The 19,124-nt window shown below is 40.2% G+C and overlaps 1 protein-coding gene across 1 annotated transcript in view; it reads right to left on the bottom strand.

Moving 5' to 3' along the window:
* sez6b (seizure related 6 homolog b) overlaps nucleotides 1–19,124 on the bottom strand; it is a 153,637-nt gene that overhangs the window by 15,391 nt on the left and 119,122 nt on the right. The window contains exons 10-12 of the mRNA XM_053321254.1: nucleotides 8,736–8,932; nucleotides 4,090–4,284; nucleotides 1,694–1,885 (exon numbers count right to left, since the gene is read on the bottom strand). Coding sequence (XP_053177229.1) covers nucleotides 1,694–1,885; nucleotides 4,090–4,284; nucleotides 8,736–8,932 — 584 coding nt within the window. The remainder of the gene's footprint in view (nucleotides 1–1,693; nucleotides 1,886–4,089; nucleotides 4,285–8,735; nucleotides 8,933–19,124) is intronic.

Genomic DNA, 19,124 nt, shown 5'->3' with positions numbered 1-19,124 from the left:
ACTCTCAAGACGCGTTCACAGACACTCGGAAAAACCAGGACTTTAACTGAACAGAACAGAATCTGGCTTAAACTCTCAAATTTATAAAACACAAAACAGTAACATGCCCAGTCCGTTACAATATTTTAGCGCGGATGTAGTGGTAGCGCAGAGATCTAGTTTGTCACCAGAAAATGTGAACAAGCCGGTCTGCCTGAGTGACTGGTGGAAGAAAGGAGAAATAGAGCTTGGACTGATTGACACAAAGCTACTGACTGTGAACAGTTCATCACGACCTCGTAGGCCTACAGTTCAAAATTCATGTTTAACTGAATAAACAGTTAGTAAACACAAGTACATCTTATTGAACATGATTTATTTTCATCACCAATCATCATAGTAAAACAGCTTTCTCAAGCAGTTTGTGATGCATTTTGGAAACAGGAGATGAGCCCCTGGTCTAATGCGCCACCTGGCTTGAGAAACCCGTTCTCAAAGACTTACTTTTAGTCATTATTTGGGTAGCACACATATTCTGAATGCCTTCGGCAGAATTCAAATGAGCCATTTTAATCTAGATTAATCTAGATTAATTCCAAGATTACAGTGAATCTAGATTAGAATCTAGATTTTAAAAATTAATCTATGCCCACCACTACTTTAAATACAACGACCCTGCATTAACTTTAACCCCAGTACATACTAGGGATGGGAAGATTAACCGCTTCGTATCGATACATGGATATGTGTGGGCACGATGCTAGTGCATTGGTAGAGCAGCAGTGAATAGATGTAATTTTGGGATGAAATCGAGTTGCATCATTTTTTTACATCCGTGCATCGATAAAATCCAATCCATGATGTTCTATGCCTTTATTTAGAAATATGACCCACACAATAATTTAGTATTTTGGATTATTCCTCCTATGTTACCTTACGTTACAGAGCAGATGACGGCTTCTTCTGAGCAGTATAGGTGAGGGGTGTGTCACAACATACTCCTGCATGCGTTGAGGATGGCGGAGGCAGAACAAACACACACACCTGCCAACTTTAAATCTAAAGTTTGGAAACACTTCTGGTTTTACAAGAGAGATGGACGATTTAACAAATCAAATGCAATAATTTGTAAAATGTGCCACGCTGCTGCAAAGTGACCAGTCAGCACTACTAACTTGATTACACACCTGAGACGACGACATGGTGTGAACGAGGAAGCATTTGTAAGCAGTTCTGAAAGACCCGTTTGTGAAAGGTGAATTTAGTTTTTACTGTTCATAATATAGAAACTGCATTTTGTGTAGTATAGCTGCTGCTGAAAGAGCACATCTGCTGCCTGGCAGTAGTTTTTCATATTGCACTATACCTTATTGTTGTTAATCTTGCTTAATTGTGAGGCAAGTGTTTTCAATTTGAAAAAGACAGAGAACACTTGTACAGGTCTTAGAAACAAGACCTGTTTGTGAAAGGTCATAATCTTTTATTTTTTAGTTAATAAATAATCAAACTCATTGAATTGCATAGCATCATTCTTTTTCATCATCATATCGCATTGTGTTGGATCAAATCCTGCTGAATCGCATTGCATCGTGATTGGGGGATGAATCGTATTCCATCGGTAGTTGCTGCTTATGTATCTTTAATGTATCAGATCGTTGGTAGTGTATCGTATCGGCCACAGACCAGAGATGCATACTGTAACTCTAGTACATACGCAAGCATCTGGGCAGCTTCTGGTTCCACTTGGGGCCTGAGGATCCTCGGTTGTAGCAGGTCAGCAGACTGTTCCCGGACAGTACAAAACCCTTGTTGCAGATGTACTGGATGGTTGAACCTGCATTGAAATGGGGACCTGAAAGTACCCGTCTGCTGTGCTCCACCTTCCCAGGGTCAGCACAAGACACCACTGGATGGATAGAAAAAGAAAGAAAGTTGGTGTAAAAAACTGGTTAAAACATTATGAGGGTGGACAAGACAGAACCAATTATTGGGACCCTGCAATATAACAAAAATGAGACATTTGCAGAAATAAAAATTATTAGAAAAGATACAATGTATATGGTTCAGTGTTGTGGTGTAGCAGCAGATCAGTGGCTACCTGAAAAAAACTTTTAAAAAAAACTCCTCCTGAAATGAAACAACATTTTGGTGAGTGTTGTTGCACATACAGTACTAGTCAAAAGTGTGGACACACTTTTACATTCAAAGGAATAAGACAATGTGTCCAAAGTTTGAATGGTACTGTAGCTCACAGACACACCTGTGCACATGTTAGAGATTAAAAGTAGAAACTGCTTGGCTATCAAGGCTCACAAATCAAAAATGTTGGGTTACTCCAAATACAGAATGTGCAAACTGTGCATATTACAGAAACAGTCTGTGTAGACAGGCTGTAAATTTCCATGATCAAACAAACTGAAGATAATATTTCTAGAGGACATGCACATTTGGATCTTACAACAGGAGCTGTGCCTAATTTTCTCACATTTGAAGTCAGTACAGAGCATTAAAAGACTCATAATTCAGTTCTATCATCAGATTCAGAGGTCTCTGTTGGTAAAGAAAACATCAGAGGGTTTAGCTTTGTCTGTCTGAGCCTGGTTACATGCACCCGCAGAGAGGGGATCAAGGAATGAGTTGTCCCTGTCCAGGGATCCAGTCGGCCCAGCTCTCAGCCCAGCAGGAGAGAGGCCAGCTAGGCCAGAAACATGGGGTGGAAGTCAGCCATGTTGGAGCCAAGGTCCCAGTCTGCTGCCAGTGGGACTGGTCACTGGCACTGAGGCATTGCTTTGTGTGTGTGTGTGTGTGTGTGTGTGTGTGTGTGTGTGTGTGTGTGTATGTGTGTGTGTGTGTGTGTGTGTGTGTGCGTGTGTATGTATGTATGTGTGTGTGTTCTAGACTCTAGACTAATGAAAACCAGACTCATAACTTTAGTGTGGTCTGATATACAAAGTCAGGCTTTTTGTCTTCACTCAATCTATGAAGTGTCAGCTGTAGGACTGAAATGTGGAGTCAGGGGGTCACATGTGACTATTATGAAACCATCAAATTCCTCTTCTTGCCCCAAATTATTCTTGGATTTTGAACATGGACATTGGAAGAACTCCCTCAGCTATGAACCTTTTCTGTTTAGGTTTTCAATATATCTCTTATCTACTGTGTACATACACTCCTAGGGGTCCTAGGTTATGAAGTCCTAGGGGTCCTAGGTTATGAAGTCCTGAATTTCAATACCAGATGAGATTTTAAGAATGCAGTGGACTTTAATGCTGTCATTCATCCAGATAGTTATATTCTGGCAGAAGTCCAGACAGCAGGATAGTATGGTTGTTATGTGTTTAACTGAGATGAGCTGCAAATGACCAGAACTGAAAACACTACAGAGCAGCTCCAATTCAACCCAACAAGAAACTTAAATAACAGAGTATCTATCACTGACACAAATATGCACTCAATAACCCCACAATGTGACAAAACAAGCTCTGCATTTCACTTTGTGTATACCAGTTGGTCAGAGAGAACATGATGAGTTATGGATGCAACAAGCTGTTGAAGCTACTGTGCACTCCCACAACTCTAACAGTGTAATACCTTACAGGATATATCAATGCCATTTCACAAAAAAGTGAAATTGCATTGATGCAATTCATGCACACAAATACACACTAATTAGATTAATAACCATCAATCACACATCACTGAATCACTGGAGATGTCCACACTGTGCTGCGCTATGTGATTTTAAATGTGTCAAGTCTATCCTAAAACAGTAGCCAGGTGCACAAATGAACACTGACACATTTATTTTTTCATTGCGGTAATCATTCCTCCTGCTCATACTGGCCATTAAGAGACCCTTTCATAATGCATTTTCAATGTTAATTTGAGGACCTTTGTGACGCTTTAAGACATCACAAAGCTGGAGACTAACTGGCATGTCTCAGAAGGCTTCAAGTAAAATCAAAACTACTGAAAACTGTTTTGGTTTAATTTGAAATAAGTATACCTCTTTGATCTATTATGTATATTTCCTTGTTGGTGATAAAAACTCCATTTACATTTTTCCATCACAAGTGTATAATGTAGTGGTAGTGATGTGTTTTTAGTCACCTCTTTCACAGCTTGGAAGGTCTCCACTCCAGGTGAGGTCCCACTGACACATGAGCAGCTCAGCACCAACCACCTGGAAACCTGGGTAACACTGGTAGGTCACCACCGTGCCCTGAACCAGCTCAGGGTGAGATGTGCTCTTCCAGCCATTAGTGATTTCTGGAAGCTCAGGGCATGTGTCATTGCGAACTACTTCTGCAGGGGGGTGAAGAGTTGGGGCAGAGAGAGACAGTGAGGGAAAGACAAAGACAGATAATTAGGAAATGATTGAAGTAAGTCATTTTATCTATATAGCTACTTTCGGGAACAGAGACGTCACAACGTCCTTCAAAGAAGAAATAAAAGTTTTGTGGTAGACTCACACATAAGCAACAAAAGTTTGAACGAGGTGCTGGAGAGAGGGGAACGTTTGAGCTTTTGTTTCGAGCTTGAAACGTCACTCTCATGATAGACCATGAAACCTACATCTGCATTGGGAGCTACAGTGTGTGGACTTTCTTCTCTCTTCTCTCTTCTCCATAAACATACATACAGACATTAAAAAACCTGAACCCAAGTGATACATTATTATTGGACAAACACCACATTTGAGCATAAGGTTGTTAACATAAGTGTACCTTCTACCAGAACACCTTAGACCAAAGACTGATGATTGACTTTGTTGTTGTATCATCAGATCTCAGTTCAGAGCTTTATCTGCAGCTCTAGTAAAAGACGGAAGCAGAGCTGTCAACTGATCACTGGTGGTGAGTTGGATCAGATGACAGGGGAGGCTGCTGGACAAACCTTGGAGACCAAAATGAGTAGTGAAAATCTGTTCATCAGCTCTACCGTAAAAAAAAAAAAAAAAGAACAATCAAGGCCAAGCCTCCTGTATGGAATGGAAAGGAGGCTTGGCTGTCTATCAAACCTCAGATTTAAGAGGAACATCATCATCCTCTGATGATCATCATTTGAAGTTTGAGAGAAGAGAACAACCCAGCAACATATGAAATGGTTGTCCTCCAAGTCCACCAACTGGCCAGAAAGCAAGTCCACCAACATGGCCAGAAAGTCTGGGCGAGCTGATAAAGGAGTAATTGTTCGGACAGAATTTAACGAGAGGGTCAAATTCAATATTTATCTTCCAAGTTTCAATCAGGAACATAAAGTCTAATTTCTTAGATGAGATGGGACACTACTCTGAGGTACCACCATTGAAGGAGATGGAGGTTCCATGGAGGGTATGTAAGACGTCACATGGAGAAGACTGTACTACATGCTGCAGGTTAGCTGCTAACGTTCAGCTATGCATCTTGTTCGACTGGACTCCATCAGTCCTGAAGAGGGAGGAACAATCCCAAAACAGATTAAAATTGTCAATAAAATCTTTTGTCAGCTCCACAAGTGGACAAGAGCCAAATGTGAAGGCGGGAGATTCTGCTGAGGCACACTGGTCCATGGGCCTGGGTGGGAATAAGTCCAGAAATATAAGCAGACACATCCCCGTATGAACAATTACTCGTTTGGCAGAAGATGGCAGTGAGCAGGTCCGGGAGCTACTTATTCAGGGTGACAGGGACTGTGGCTACAGGGAAGCAGAGTGTCTGCATTGCAAAAACAGATTTTCTTGATTATGGAATCCCAAACTATTACTTAACTATTGTAGTTGGGGGGAGAAGAGGGGCAAGGAAATGAAGGCTGTGGGTTCTCATGGCAGGAGAATGCACAATCTGTTTCCACACTGCATGTCGAATTCACCAACTAAGGATGGGAAGGCAGAGCTGGTGATTGTTGTGGTGTGGCTGCGACACCAGACCTGAGAGAAGACTTCTATGCTGGCTCAGGACATGGACGACTTCCAGAGTGTGTGATCACAGCTCAGACACTGCTAGCCAACAGTGGCTAAGAAGCTGCGGCGTCAGCGGGTGCTGTTTTCAGATCAGGACAAGTTGGAACCACAGCATCAGCTGGATGGACCAAAAATTAGTTAAATGGACTGTACTTATATAGCGCCTTCCTAGTCTTTACGACCACTCAAAGCGCTTTACATTACATCTCATTCACCCATTCACACACATTCATACACTGATGGCAGGAGCTACCACGCAGGGTGCCAACCTGCTCATCGGGGGGGAATGAATTTAACCATTCATTCACATTCATACACCGTTGGCGCAGCAACGGGAGCAATTTGGGGTTAAGTGTCTTGCCCAAGGACACATCGACATGTGGACTGGAGGAGCCGGGAATCGAACCGCCAATCTTCCAATTGGAGGATGACTGATCTACCTCCTGAGCCACAGCCGCCCCGGAAGAGTCTTAGTAGACAAAGTTTTCATGGGTCGGTTGGCTGCAGGTGGGGAAAAAATACATTCAGAGCTGCTCCTCGTCAAAATTAGGTCAAGAGGGTAAAGAACATTCCCAAGAAGGTGACAGATAAACTCTGCAGGCAAACATTCACCTCATCATTTGGCAACCTCAAACATGACTTATAATCTCAAACACTCACTAATAATAATAAGACTTGAAATGTTCTTTGTGTACCCTTTGATAAAATTGACAGTCAGTGCTGTACACAGGTTTTTAGAAACACAAAAATCTAAATTTGCTATGGATCCACCCACATGTCAGTCTGAGTCTGCAGTAGCATAAATGATCTGTCAAGTAGTAAAGCATCATAAGCAAGTTAAATGCAGAGAAGGCTGACATAGAACATCTAAGATGGTCATGTACCTTAGGAAAAATACCTCGGTAGACTCAATGCTGGGTGCTGCTATGTTGACAGCTGCCAAGTGATGCCTCACGGAGCATTATTTTTCTGGCACTTCAAATGAGCATGTGGGGGAAACTGTAACCTGCCAGGCCTCTTGGCTTTGCTCTACTCGTTCCATACAGGCATGTCGCAGCCGGTTCAAGCCCTCTGCTTTGGAGACTTAGTTTTGGACAAGGACACCAAAGTAATTACACTTGGGCCATAGACAAGCAAACTTCTTTGACACCTTCCCATGCTGCTGTCTTGTGTTTACATTTTGCCAATGAGATTCATGAAGAGACTGTAATAAAACCTTTCACTCCCTTTGTCCCCCTTTGTTGATCATCTGTATTCTCTAGCCTTTCCTACCCTCTGAATTCATTAGGTCTTATCAGATATAGTGTGCTGGCTGTGGCATGGTGCTGCACTGATGGAAAGGCCCTGCCAACACCAGGGACAGCCTCTTATTGTTTCCATTTTAGATCTCATACCCGCAAAAACAAATCCCCTTTCCTCTCTTTCATTTACCTAGCTTCCCTCTTACTGCCATATCCCCCTATCTCCAATGCTGCTTTGCTTCCTTTTTTTCTTTCCATCAGTCCATGCATCTCTCCTCTTTCTTCATAGAATTTACCTGAATTTGGCTAGACTCCTATTAGCTTATTTGCAAATGTTGGGCAGCCAATACATCACAACAATATTAGACCTACATTAGTTCATAGTTTAATGTTTTAGGAAATTATATTTGCTATTTAGGAGAGCGAGATGATTGAATCAATTAATATCAGTCTATGTGTAAAGTATAGTGTTAGGATGTGGTTAGCCTAGCTTAGCATAAAGACAGAACACAGGGGGAGACAGCTAGCCTTGATTCTTCCAAAATGAAAAAAATGATTTGGTTAAAAACTAGTGAGCTTTATTTGTGTTAGTGGGAGTGTTTTTCCACTTTGGAAAGAAATATATGTTCCCCCCTGCTTCTTTGTGCTAAGCCAAGCTAACAATGCACATCCTGACTCCAAGTCTGTACTTCATACACAGATTGAGATTGATATCCATCTTCTTATCTCACGTTGAGAAAGAACTTCAATAAGCCTACTTTCTGTAATAATCACACATCAGCATTCAGTGGCGCCCACTCTTCATTATCCTTTATGATAATCTGTATTATCTGATGTGTCACTAAATGCTTTCTGAGGTAAAACTCCTGTTTGGTCATGTCTTTGTGTTGAGGAGAGCCTATTCATGACATTACTCATAGGCCAGATGTCCCTTTTCTTTTTTCTTTTGCAGTTTGACTACACCCATTGGTCTCATTCCTAAAATGTGATCAGCATGGATCTTAGCACTGATTCATCTTTGTGAATTAGGTGTAAAAATGTGCATAAACCCTGCAGTTCATCTTTTACTTCAAGTCCATAATGACACCTGACAATGTCTGATCAATGCTCTTTAATTTTGATTTACTCTATATTAGAAACTGTTTAAATCTGCAAAGTACTAAATGATCTACGCTCAGATGGAAGTAGAAGCTCAGGTAGACATTTGGTCCTGTTAGTCACTAAATTGCTCATTTCTTTGTTTTTTACTTAGTCCAAAACTAAACTACTCTACTACAAATTAATGTTGATGCTCATTATTACAAGATAATGTGTTACTAGGGAAATTCCATGATACTATTTTGGATGAGATAATAGTCTGTGAGCCTTTATTTGGATTCATCATAACCATAAACACATAGAAACATATAGAAATGTAAAGATGTTATAAGCACAACTCTTGATATCCAGCAGGGCCTATTAAATATTTTTTTTATCAGTCCGAGCTATATTGGTTTTAGCCTTTAAGTATCAAATAATAAGAGCTTCCTGATAAGTGAGTGTTGATCTTTATGGGGGTTGAGGACAAAATTTACCGAAAAAGTGGACAATGAAGCCGTTGCCATAGCCGTAGACGTTGGTGGCAGGGTCAGACTGAAACTGGATGGTGACGTCTGCGGTGGAGGTGTAGAGCTTGAAGCGGGACTTTGATCCTCCGTACTGACTCAGTACTTTGGCTGTAAGGTCATCGCCGTCATAGAAGGTCAACAGGTCATTCTTCCCAATGTTCAACCTGAAACAAGAAGCATAAGTATATAAAAGAAAGCTGAAGCTCTTATTAGGATTTTATTATAGAAACAAATCTTGCTTTTCTTTTCATGTGAAACAGAAACTGGTGAAATCTACCTTTTTACCTGTTACTGACTATGGAGATATGTTATGTGAATGCATCTGCTTATTGTTTTCACATGCTGGATAACACGTAGGACACTGAGAATTTAAAATTTAAAGCACTAGTGAAAACTCTGGAGTCCAGTCTGTCTATGTGTAAGTGTTTTATATGAGTAAGTTTTAATGTAGTTCATTTATTCTTTGTCTGATACTTTTACTATAACTGTGTTGCTGCTGTCTTGGCCAGGTCGCCTTTATAAAAGAGATCCTTGATCTCAATGGGACTAAGCTGGTTAAATAAAGGCTAAATAAAACAATAAAAAATACACTGAATAGTCAACAAATCATAGGTTATTTGTCTTCTAAAACAACAACACGTGTAAGGTGAATTCACACATTAAATAGGTCATAAATGTATTTCTAAAAAAGGTGTAAAAAGCATTTCAACCATTTAGATTTGAATTGTGGAGCTAGGCTTCACAAACTGTGTTTCAACATTTCTGTGTTCAGGATTTAGTGGGCGGGTCTGAATCACTGCTGTGTTACGAAACGCGGCGGTGATTAGCATGAACCCACCCCTGCTGCTGTAGAGGTATAAATACATTCAGCTCACACTACTACTACTACAGTCTACAGTTAGCTGAGTTAGCCGCCGAGTTAGCAGCAGAAAGCTCTCAGACCTAGCGTCCATGTTTCTGGTAGAGGTGGTGACTTTGATTGACAGGTGACACTTGGTAGGGGGCGGGGTTTCAGCGAACTTAGCGGACACTGCCACAGCGTATTGGGAGCAGAGAAAGAAACTGAGTTTTACACAACTTTGAAGCCTAATTTCATATATTTGGCGATGTTTTTAATCATTCAAATTTGGCAGGGTGGTTAACAACACACTTTTCTGTGGTATGTCAAACTCAGAACACATATTTATTCTTACTTTACACACACTTTAAAGAAGAAAGAAGGTTCTGATCTGACTGCTGCACAATGAAGGTATCATACACTCATGGTTTCTGGACTCTTTGTGGTTTTGTTCTTTTGGTTTCCTGTGTTACTCTTCTGTTGTTCAGTCCTTTAGGTCATTTAGGTTATAGGTTGTTCACATGATTTGGGTTGTATCTTTCTTGCGTGATTATTTAGCTTTTAGTATTAGTTACTTACATTTATATTCATGTATATTCTTGGACAGGTTGATGTATGATGGTTTGTTATTAAGAGGTTTTTTTGGGGATTTTCTGCTGTTTGTATTCCTTCCTCTATTCCCGTACTGATTTTCCCTCCTTTGCCCATCTACACACATGCCCTGTTTCGAGTCTTGTCAGCCAATTGGCCCCCTGTGTTTCCCCCAAGCAGTCACCTCCCTGCATCTAATCTCGGTTAGTTTTTAAGTCCTGGTTAATCATCATCACTTTACCTGAAATATGTAAATTCAACTGATCAACACTAATAGCTGGTGACAAAAGGAAGCAAAACAAGTTACTGCAATGTCATTGAAACATTTCCTTGAACCACCTTTTCATCCCAAATGCTAGCAACATTTGGTAATTAGCAGAAAAACACAATGCGTTGTGTAGCTACTTGGTCTTGCATTAAAGTATTGGACCTGATGATGGTGCTAGATGACAATGACAATTTTGCCAAATTATGCTAATAGGGCAGGAAAATGGTTCAGAGATGTATCTTTCTCTTATTGTAAGGGCTTTCATTTTGTCATCCAGCACCATCACCAGGTTCAATACTTTAGTGTAAGAGTAGCTTACTGTAGCTAAAGTAGCTAAATTATGCTAGGAGGGCAGGTATCATAATTTAGTAACAATAAACTTAGTGAAATATTATGATATCAGTCTGATTCAGTGTGAGTCCTGAAGCTGGGGAGAGCAGCAGGTGAGCCAACTGTCTTCAAATCTTATCATATTAATAACTTCCAAAATGACCACCAGCACACTTATTAGCAGGCCTGAATTTATAGATTGAGACTCTAACAATCACTGGAAAAAAGCCCACATTTCTAGAGAGAAATTTAGGCTTTTTGAATGGGAGTAGATTTTTTGGTACTTAAAGTACTTCCATATTGACTCTAGCCATGGTAATTGTTGCTTGATCCATCCTAATAAAACATTCAGGCATCTCCTTTCAGGGTTTTTTAATGTGCATAAGACTGCTGGATATCTCCCTGCTCTCATTGTCCTCACCTTTTCAACTAGATCCTTGTTGAGTGGGGTCAGAACCTACAGGTCAAACATGGCCTCTGTTGTCACCCTGTACATGAATACATGAATCTTTTACTTTACGAGAGCTGTCTGACTGAACATAACCCTGATGCTTCACCTCACAATGTGCTCTTGCATTTTTAAAATGCCGGTAATTGGTCGAAGAGAGCCACGATGACTCCGGGTCAAAACAAGGTTACATATTACTGAGAGAAACCATTCCATCATTCATGAAGGGCAGTGTGGTTCCTGTTGCTTTGCTCCTGAGGAGAACATTGTCAGGATAATAATGTGACTATCTACAAGGCTTCAAACTGCCTTATATCTTATAAATATTTAAGTTATTATTATCACTATTCCCAATAATGGCAACGGCTGTAATATTTCCAAAGTCTGGGCCACATTACTGATTTTTTTTATTTTGCCTTGTGTAGTTAAAACAGTTGAAAGGTGAACTGGTTAGTGGAAGAGAAGATTCCATGTTCTTAAAAGCACAGTTTGCCACAGTGCACAGAGCATTTGCAACATATGTCTGTGCAATATGTGCAAGATGCAGCACTATTCCAGGTGTTGTAATGATGTGGTTGGATGGGGCTGATTTCACACAGCTCATTTAAATTACCTTCAATTCTAATTGACTTAATAGGATACATTTACTTTTGAAGCCATGAGTGGCTTTCATTAGTGTCATTGAGTGCTTTGAAAGGCACCTTTAAATAAAATGCATCATTATTATTATTATTATTATTATTATTACAGTCTGCTGGTTCGGCTTTATGCTGGATTTGTAAATATCACTTCATAGTCTAATTTTGGCACTATTACTACTTTATTCCTCCTCTCTGTTCTGTATAAAAGCTCTGGACACTGAATGGAGGACAGAGTTAGTAAGCGGCTACAGGACACTGTTGTGTTAGCTGTGGTGGAGCGAGGTAGAGAGTGAATGAAGAGAGGGAGCGCTGACAGTAAGAAAGCCGGTGAATCAGATCAATAAAACTTTATTTTCTGATTTTTCTGACCTCCACTCAACCCTGCAGCTCAGCCTCAAACCTCTGAATGTGAAACACTAGAGTGCTGTTTAAAACACATCAGCAACTTTATGCTGCTTTAGTTGGTTCAATTTAAAAAGTCTTAATGAGAGATCTTCTTTATTTCCATCTGTACAATAAACCAACTCTGATCCTGGTCCACTTCTAAGACAACTGGAAGTATTTTATTGATCAGCAAAAACAGGTTACTTATTTAAAGAAACACAACATAGAAAAAGATATTTACTGAAAAATGTCAAAATCTAACAGTGTTTTATATGTTCCTCAGTAATTCATCATCATTATTTCTAGAGTCTAGTGTTATAAAACAGTGTTATCACACTCTCTCCTACTGTAGGAGTCCTCCTTCTCCGGGCCCAGACGCCGTCCTATCCAGACCCGGACCAGTAACTGATGAAATATTGAGGATAGTTAAATATTGTGCCAGCGTTTCTATTTTAACAGACACAGCTTCTCCAGCTATTACCGTTAAAGTGGAGCGGCCCTCAGAAACTCACAGACCACTGAGCATAGCCAATCTTCTCACGTGATGCTAATCAGCCAATCACATCTCACAGTAGACACAGATGCTGATGGAACTACAATGCTACTTCAAGCTACTGAAAAATAAAACAGATGATGTTCTGGATCTTCATTTGAGGACCTTTTTTCATAAGTTGGACCTCAGTGAATTTTAATCGAATACCACTGGTGTAGGGGTAAGTTCTACTCTGGGGTAGGAGTTCTGAATAATTCAGAGAACCTTGATAAAATGTAAGGTAAAGGTACTTTATTTGTCACACAGTTAAATTCAGACCTATCCTAAGCATTAGTAGCAGTGAGCAGCCACTATGCAATGCCAGGGGACCAACTCCAGTTCTATGCCGGTACATTGGTCATGGTTACTGACAAGAGAATTAAGCTAACGTACATGTTTTTGACAAGGGGAGGAAACCAGAGCACCCGGGCGAAACCCATGCAAGCACTGGGGCAACATGCAAACTCCACACAGAAAGGCTTCCTCCACCACCAGTAGTCTTCAACCTCAACCTAACATAACAATGATGCTATTACCATGTTGTTTTATTCAGCTCCTTCCAGAGCCTCAGAAGACATTTTTTCAATATGTTCACAGGTTGATTATACTTTCTGTAAGGAATAAACTGATCTTGATGCTTGCAATGGGCCTCTTTATAAAGAATTCTGTTCAATTGAGTTGTTTTGGAAAGCAGTACAAGGGTTGAACTTATCAATATTCTAGCCATATTCTAGCCTTCACATTCCCAAATCTCTACAATGGAGAAAATGTAAAGATCAACGTCTAGGCTGACAAATACAGTAAATTCTGTTTAATATTTAGAGGACATTCTGGTACATCTGACATAGTCTGAATATAAGCTGAATAAAATACTGACAAGGAACACAGAAATCATAATGTCAACAGTGATTAGCATTTACATTTCCCTGTATGAGATGAGTGAAGCGACGTCATGCTGAATAAGCACAGTCAGCGTCACAGTTAAACTGTCAAAGGGCCTTGTATTTGTGCTGATTTGACCATAGCCTACAGAGCCCAAACTCTTACAAACCTCAAAGCTGTTTAAAAACGTCACCTGGGGCTGAGCTATCTCTTTGTAGAGGGAAGATTTAGAGCATGGAAGAAATGGCTTAGCCAGAATAAAGCAGTGACATGCTCTTTGCTGTTGCTAATTAATCACCAGCGGCTCCTGATAAAACTCATTAGCCAGCCTGAGATTGAGCTATTAATCACTTTGGGAATGCTGGAAAATCAAAGGTTCAAGAGGCGTGGATTGAATTGACACATGGCAAAGCTTGAGAAAAGATGAAAGCTTCATTTTAGATTTTTTTTTTCTCCTCACTGAAAAACCTGGAAGAAATTACAGAAATATGAGTGAGTTTGTGAACACATGAGAACTGGAGTAGAGAGTGTTTGTCTTTCCACAGGCAGAACCATTTGTCTTCTGAGCTGCAGACGCACAAAGGCTTACTTAGCCACACACACACACACACACCCACACACACACACACACACGCACACACACACACACACGCAAACCTATATATTACAGTATTTGCTCTCAGAGCCTTTCAGAGTTAAAAATGTGTCCTTATTTCAGTTCAAAACTCTAGCTGACACACATTTGGTCCCAGTTCAGAAGTAAAAGCTTTTAATCAAGTTGTTCAGCTGGGTGAATCAGTCATGTCCTGCTGGAGCAGAGCTGTCCTCAGGTTGGTCCCAGCAGGAGGGAAATGATTAAACATACACCTACATTCAGGTGGCTGTGTAAATATGGGGCATATTAAATGCTAATTATATCTCTGTTGTGATTATGTTGTACATTAACACTGAAAAATGACCAAATAATGTTAGTAGTAGTGTGCAGATTCAAATTCATATTTTTCAGTGTGGACACATTTTTTTTTAAATGTCATTCATTCATTCATTCTGACATGATGGACATGATGGACATTGACATTTTCTAGTGTGTGACATACTATATAAAAGCTTCTGTAATTTCCCAAAAACATACATATTGTTAGTAGATCAATTCATTTTAGTTACAGAAATTGGTTCATTTAAGCACTGTTATATTTCTATAAGCTGACTTACAAAAACCTATAGTTGTGTAGATTTCACCCATGTTTATCACCCACTCTACACTCACTGGTTTAATTTAATTTTTGGGGCATTTTAAAAATGTATTAGATAGAGACAGTGACAGATGATGTATGACAGGCAAAAAATCAAATCAATTAAATTAAAGAGTACAGTCTAGACCTGCTCTAGAATCAAACATTGCAGTAATGTGGAACATATATTAACCAGTAGTATGAGGGGGCTAAAATGTGAATGAATTTTGAGTGAAAAAAAGGCTACATTTACACACATATCTATCTATCTATCTATATATGTACGTACTGAAATTAACCTAAAATAATAAAAACAATGAGGACAACTCAAATGAGTGGAACCTGATGCAAAATTAATCCTAATCAGTAAATCATCATCATGGAAGCAAATGTTATTAATTTAATTTTAGGTTTTTAAGATGTGATGATTTCAGTACAGTATCTTGTACATTTCAGTAGTAAACAGCAGCTCTCTGTCCACAATCAGCTGACAGTGTGACATCATAGAATATCACATTGTCCTCTAGTGACTGTCACATGACTGTTTCTCACATTAGTCATGGATCACCTTGGGTTAGAAAGATGTTTTTAGCATTAAAGCATTCCTCTTTCTGCTCTGATGGATTCATATTTCCTAATTGTTTCAGCTCCTCTATCACCATACTGACACTGAGAAAGGGCTCTGCTGATTTCTGACAGCTGGACTTGCAGCTCTGCTCTGCCACACTCATCTATTTTAATCTTTGGGCAATTTTTGTGTGAATGAAACTCAGAACAGTTTACATTATACTGACATGTTAGGGGAGTTAATGATGCTAATGATCAAACACACACAAGCAGCTGACATGCATCATGAAACAAGAACAAGAAGAAGTTTGTGCAGTTAAGTTAACTCATACAAACAAATCCTGTAAAAAAAAAGTAAAGATGAAAATAGGATGAAAATATGTTCTCAAATGACAGCTCATGTTTTTAATAGGTGGGACTAAGCAGCTTACTAGCTATGGAGCAGGATGACGTCTCCATTCTTATTTCATCCAATGAAATCTCTGAAATGTGGGTGATTCACAGGCCGTTCTACCACAGACTATTCAGGGAAATTATAATGAATGGTAAATGGACTGTACTTACATAGCACTTTTCTAGTCTTTATGACCACTCAAAGCACTTTTACACTACATGCCACATTCACCCATTCACAAACATCAGACGGAGGCTAACCATTCACTCACATTCAGACACCATTGGTACAGCCATCGGGGGCAATTTGAAGTTCAAAAGAGACCAAAATATATACAGTGTCGTGACCAAATGAAAAATAAATTAAAATTCTTGGGAAAAAAACTAGTTTGCTATTTGTGTTTTTTTCTAATTTGCCCTTGGTTGTTAAAGCGATGGTTCTGCGTAATTTCAATCTAGTGTCATGTGCACCATGACGTCTAATCACCGCCTCACCCCTTTTTTTCCCTTGGTAGCAAATATGGTGGAGTTAGAGCTATCAGCTTATTGGCCTAGTACAGGCGCTAATAGAACCAAAAGTGTATCTCGTAAATTACCCATTATATCAGTGATCGCGCAAGAGTTCGACAATGTTTCCAGCTTTAGCAGTAGCAGCAGAGTAGAAGCCATCAGGTAAGTGTTATTTTAATAAACTCCTGGTATACTTACAACCTTTCCAATGCATGGATTTATGAGTAAAGACCCTATTTGTACTACTGTAGAAGTTTGATAACAATCCAGACATTATTAGTGGGGTCATTTACCAGATACACTGGTGGTCCCGTTAGCGCCTGTACTAAGACATTCAGCTGATAGCTCTAACTCCACCAATTGGCCACCAAGGGGAAAAAAGGGCTGAGGTGGTGTTTAGATGGTGCATATGACTCTAGATCCAAATTACGCTGAACCATCGCTTTAAGTCATGTTTAACTGGCTTATTGCTAAACTATTTCACTAATACTAGATCATAGGTAAGTACCTTGTTTAATATTCTCAATTGTTATTTTATTTCACATTTTCTGCATCAAATAATCTAAATCAGTCTTTCACTGGATGTTGATTTTACAGCATCACACAGAAACTACTGAGAAAAACTACAACACATCAGAATTTATATTCACTCTCTGAGAGTTGAGTTCTCTCTCAAAGGACAATTTCCTCTCCTTCTTCCTCTATAAACAACTCTGACTGAGACAAAAATATTCCCACCTTAAACTTTCACTGCACTCTTGATGCTTTATGAATATATTTTCTGAAAATCATTACCTTAGAAACTCAAGTTGTAACCCTCACATTGATTTCACCTAAAACAGCTTAAAGTTATTATTCACATTAAATCTGCTCTTCAACTCACATCATGTAGAATTTAAAAGTGGCCTCACCTTGATAAAGATTTTGTCCTTGTGAAGATCTACTGTTGGTCCTCACAAACACAGTAAAAACAACTTCCCCATCTTCTAAACTCATGGTGTTCCATGTTTATTTGATTGCTAACGGATAAAGCCTCTCACCTGCTCACAGAGCGAGGCAGATTGAGAAATATTGTCGGCTGGCGTCAAATTTGTTGTGATTAAGCTAAACAAGGCTTTGTGCGGCTCTGCGGTGCATCTGTAGAGAAAAATCAATCACAGCCTCCATTCCCTGACACTAATTTGATTTAGTTCAATTTGAAAAAAACAGGGCTGAGTTTTGCCCAACCCCTCAGGGACTAGCTGCCATCACATTTCACCCCAACTATTCACTTTATGATCTCCTTTATTCCCATTTCTTCACGAGTCTTATTGGTGCATGAAAACCTCACATAATTCCCAGCATGTGTTCACCCAACTTCAAAACTTCAAACTGATCATCAACAATAACCAATCACACCTGTTTGGTCTTTAAATGCGGGGAATGTCAATCATGAATGTGTTGTTTGGTTCCACTTTTTCTCCACTGTCACAATCTAACATGCAGCTTTCATTTTTGAATATTAGCATTTTCAAATCATTTCTCCATTCAAAAGCCCAATGTTGTTTCAAGTGAGGGTTCTTGCATTTTTTTCAGATGCAAAAGCTTCTTTAGGTTTTCTTTTACACTTTGCTGCTTCTATAAAACACAAGACTGGGACTCTGGGAGATGCAGCACATCATAAACTGAAGCAGGTATTCAGAAAATGTTCACGTCTTATTCACAGTGGGGGTAAGATGGAGTGTGAGATTGACAGGTGGATCAGTCCAGCATCTGCAGTGATGCGGGTGTTGTACTGGACTGTCCTGGTGAAGAAAGAGCTGAGCCTGAAGATGAAGCTCTCAATTTACCAGTCAGTCTACATCCCAACCCTCACCTATGGTCACCAGCTTTGGGCAGTGACCCAAAGAATGAGATTGTAGATACAAGCGGCTGAAATGAGTCTCCTGTGGAGACTGTCTGGGCTCAGCCTTAGAGATAGGGCTCAGAGTTTAGATATCCAGGGGAGGCTAGGGGCTTCTACTTTGCATCGAAAGGAACCAGCTGAGGTGGTTTGGGCACCTGATCAGGATGCCTCCTGGACGCCTCCTTTAATGGCGCTTTTCCACTATACAGTTCCAGCACGACTCGACTCGGCATGACATGGTTCCAGGAACAACCTTTTCCATTACAAAGAAGTACCTACTCAGCGTGGGCGGGATCGTCATAGCACGGCTCCGTGATACTGCGGTAACTTCGTTTTATATGCGACACAAACACATAAACAATGGAGGACATGGAGGCGATGGTGTACTTGCTGCTGTATGTGGCTTTCTGTCACACACAAAGCAAGAGCAGAGAAACCAATGACTGTAACACTGTTGCTGGTATTTAAAAATGCTGGGTTTGATTCTTGTGTGGGACGGCTCATGACTCATCCAGCGACAACTCTTCTGACCAATCAGTGGCCGGCAGTCTGTTGACATAACATTTAGTATCGGCTCGGCTCGTTTGGAACCTCAGCAGAACAGGTACTAAAAAAGTCCCAGGTACCAGGTACTATCCCTAGTAAGAACGCAAAAACGACAGCTACAGCCGGGTCGTGCTGGAACTGTGTAGTGGAAAAGCGCCATTAGGGGACTTCCAGGTACGTCCAACTGGGAGGAGACCCAGAGCACACTGGAGGGATTACATACTGTATCTGTCCTGACCTGGGAATACCTTGGGACCCTCCAGGAGGAGCTGATGAGCATGAGTGGGAAGAAGGATGTCTGGGTTCCAT

Source organism: Scomber japonicus, chromosome 6, assembly GCF_027409825.1.
Source record: "Scomber japonicus isolate fScoJap1 chromosome 6, fScoJap1.pri, whole genome shotgun sequence".
NCBI lineage: Eukaryota > Metazoa > Chordata > Actinopteri > Scombriformes > Scombridae > Scomber > Scomber japonicus.
The sequence above is the reverse complement of the archived record's forward strand: the minus strand, read 5'-3'. Positions and strand labels throughout refer to the sequence as shown.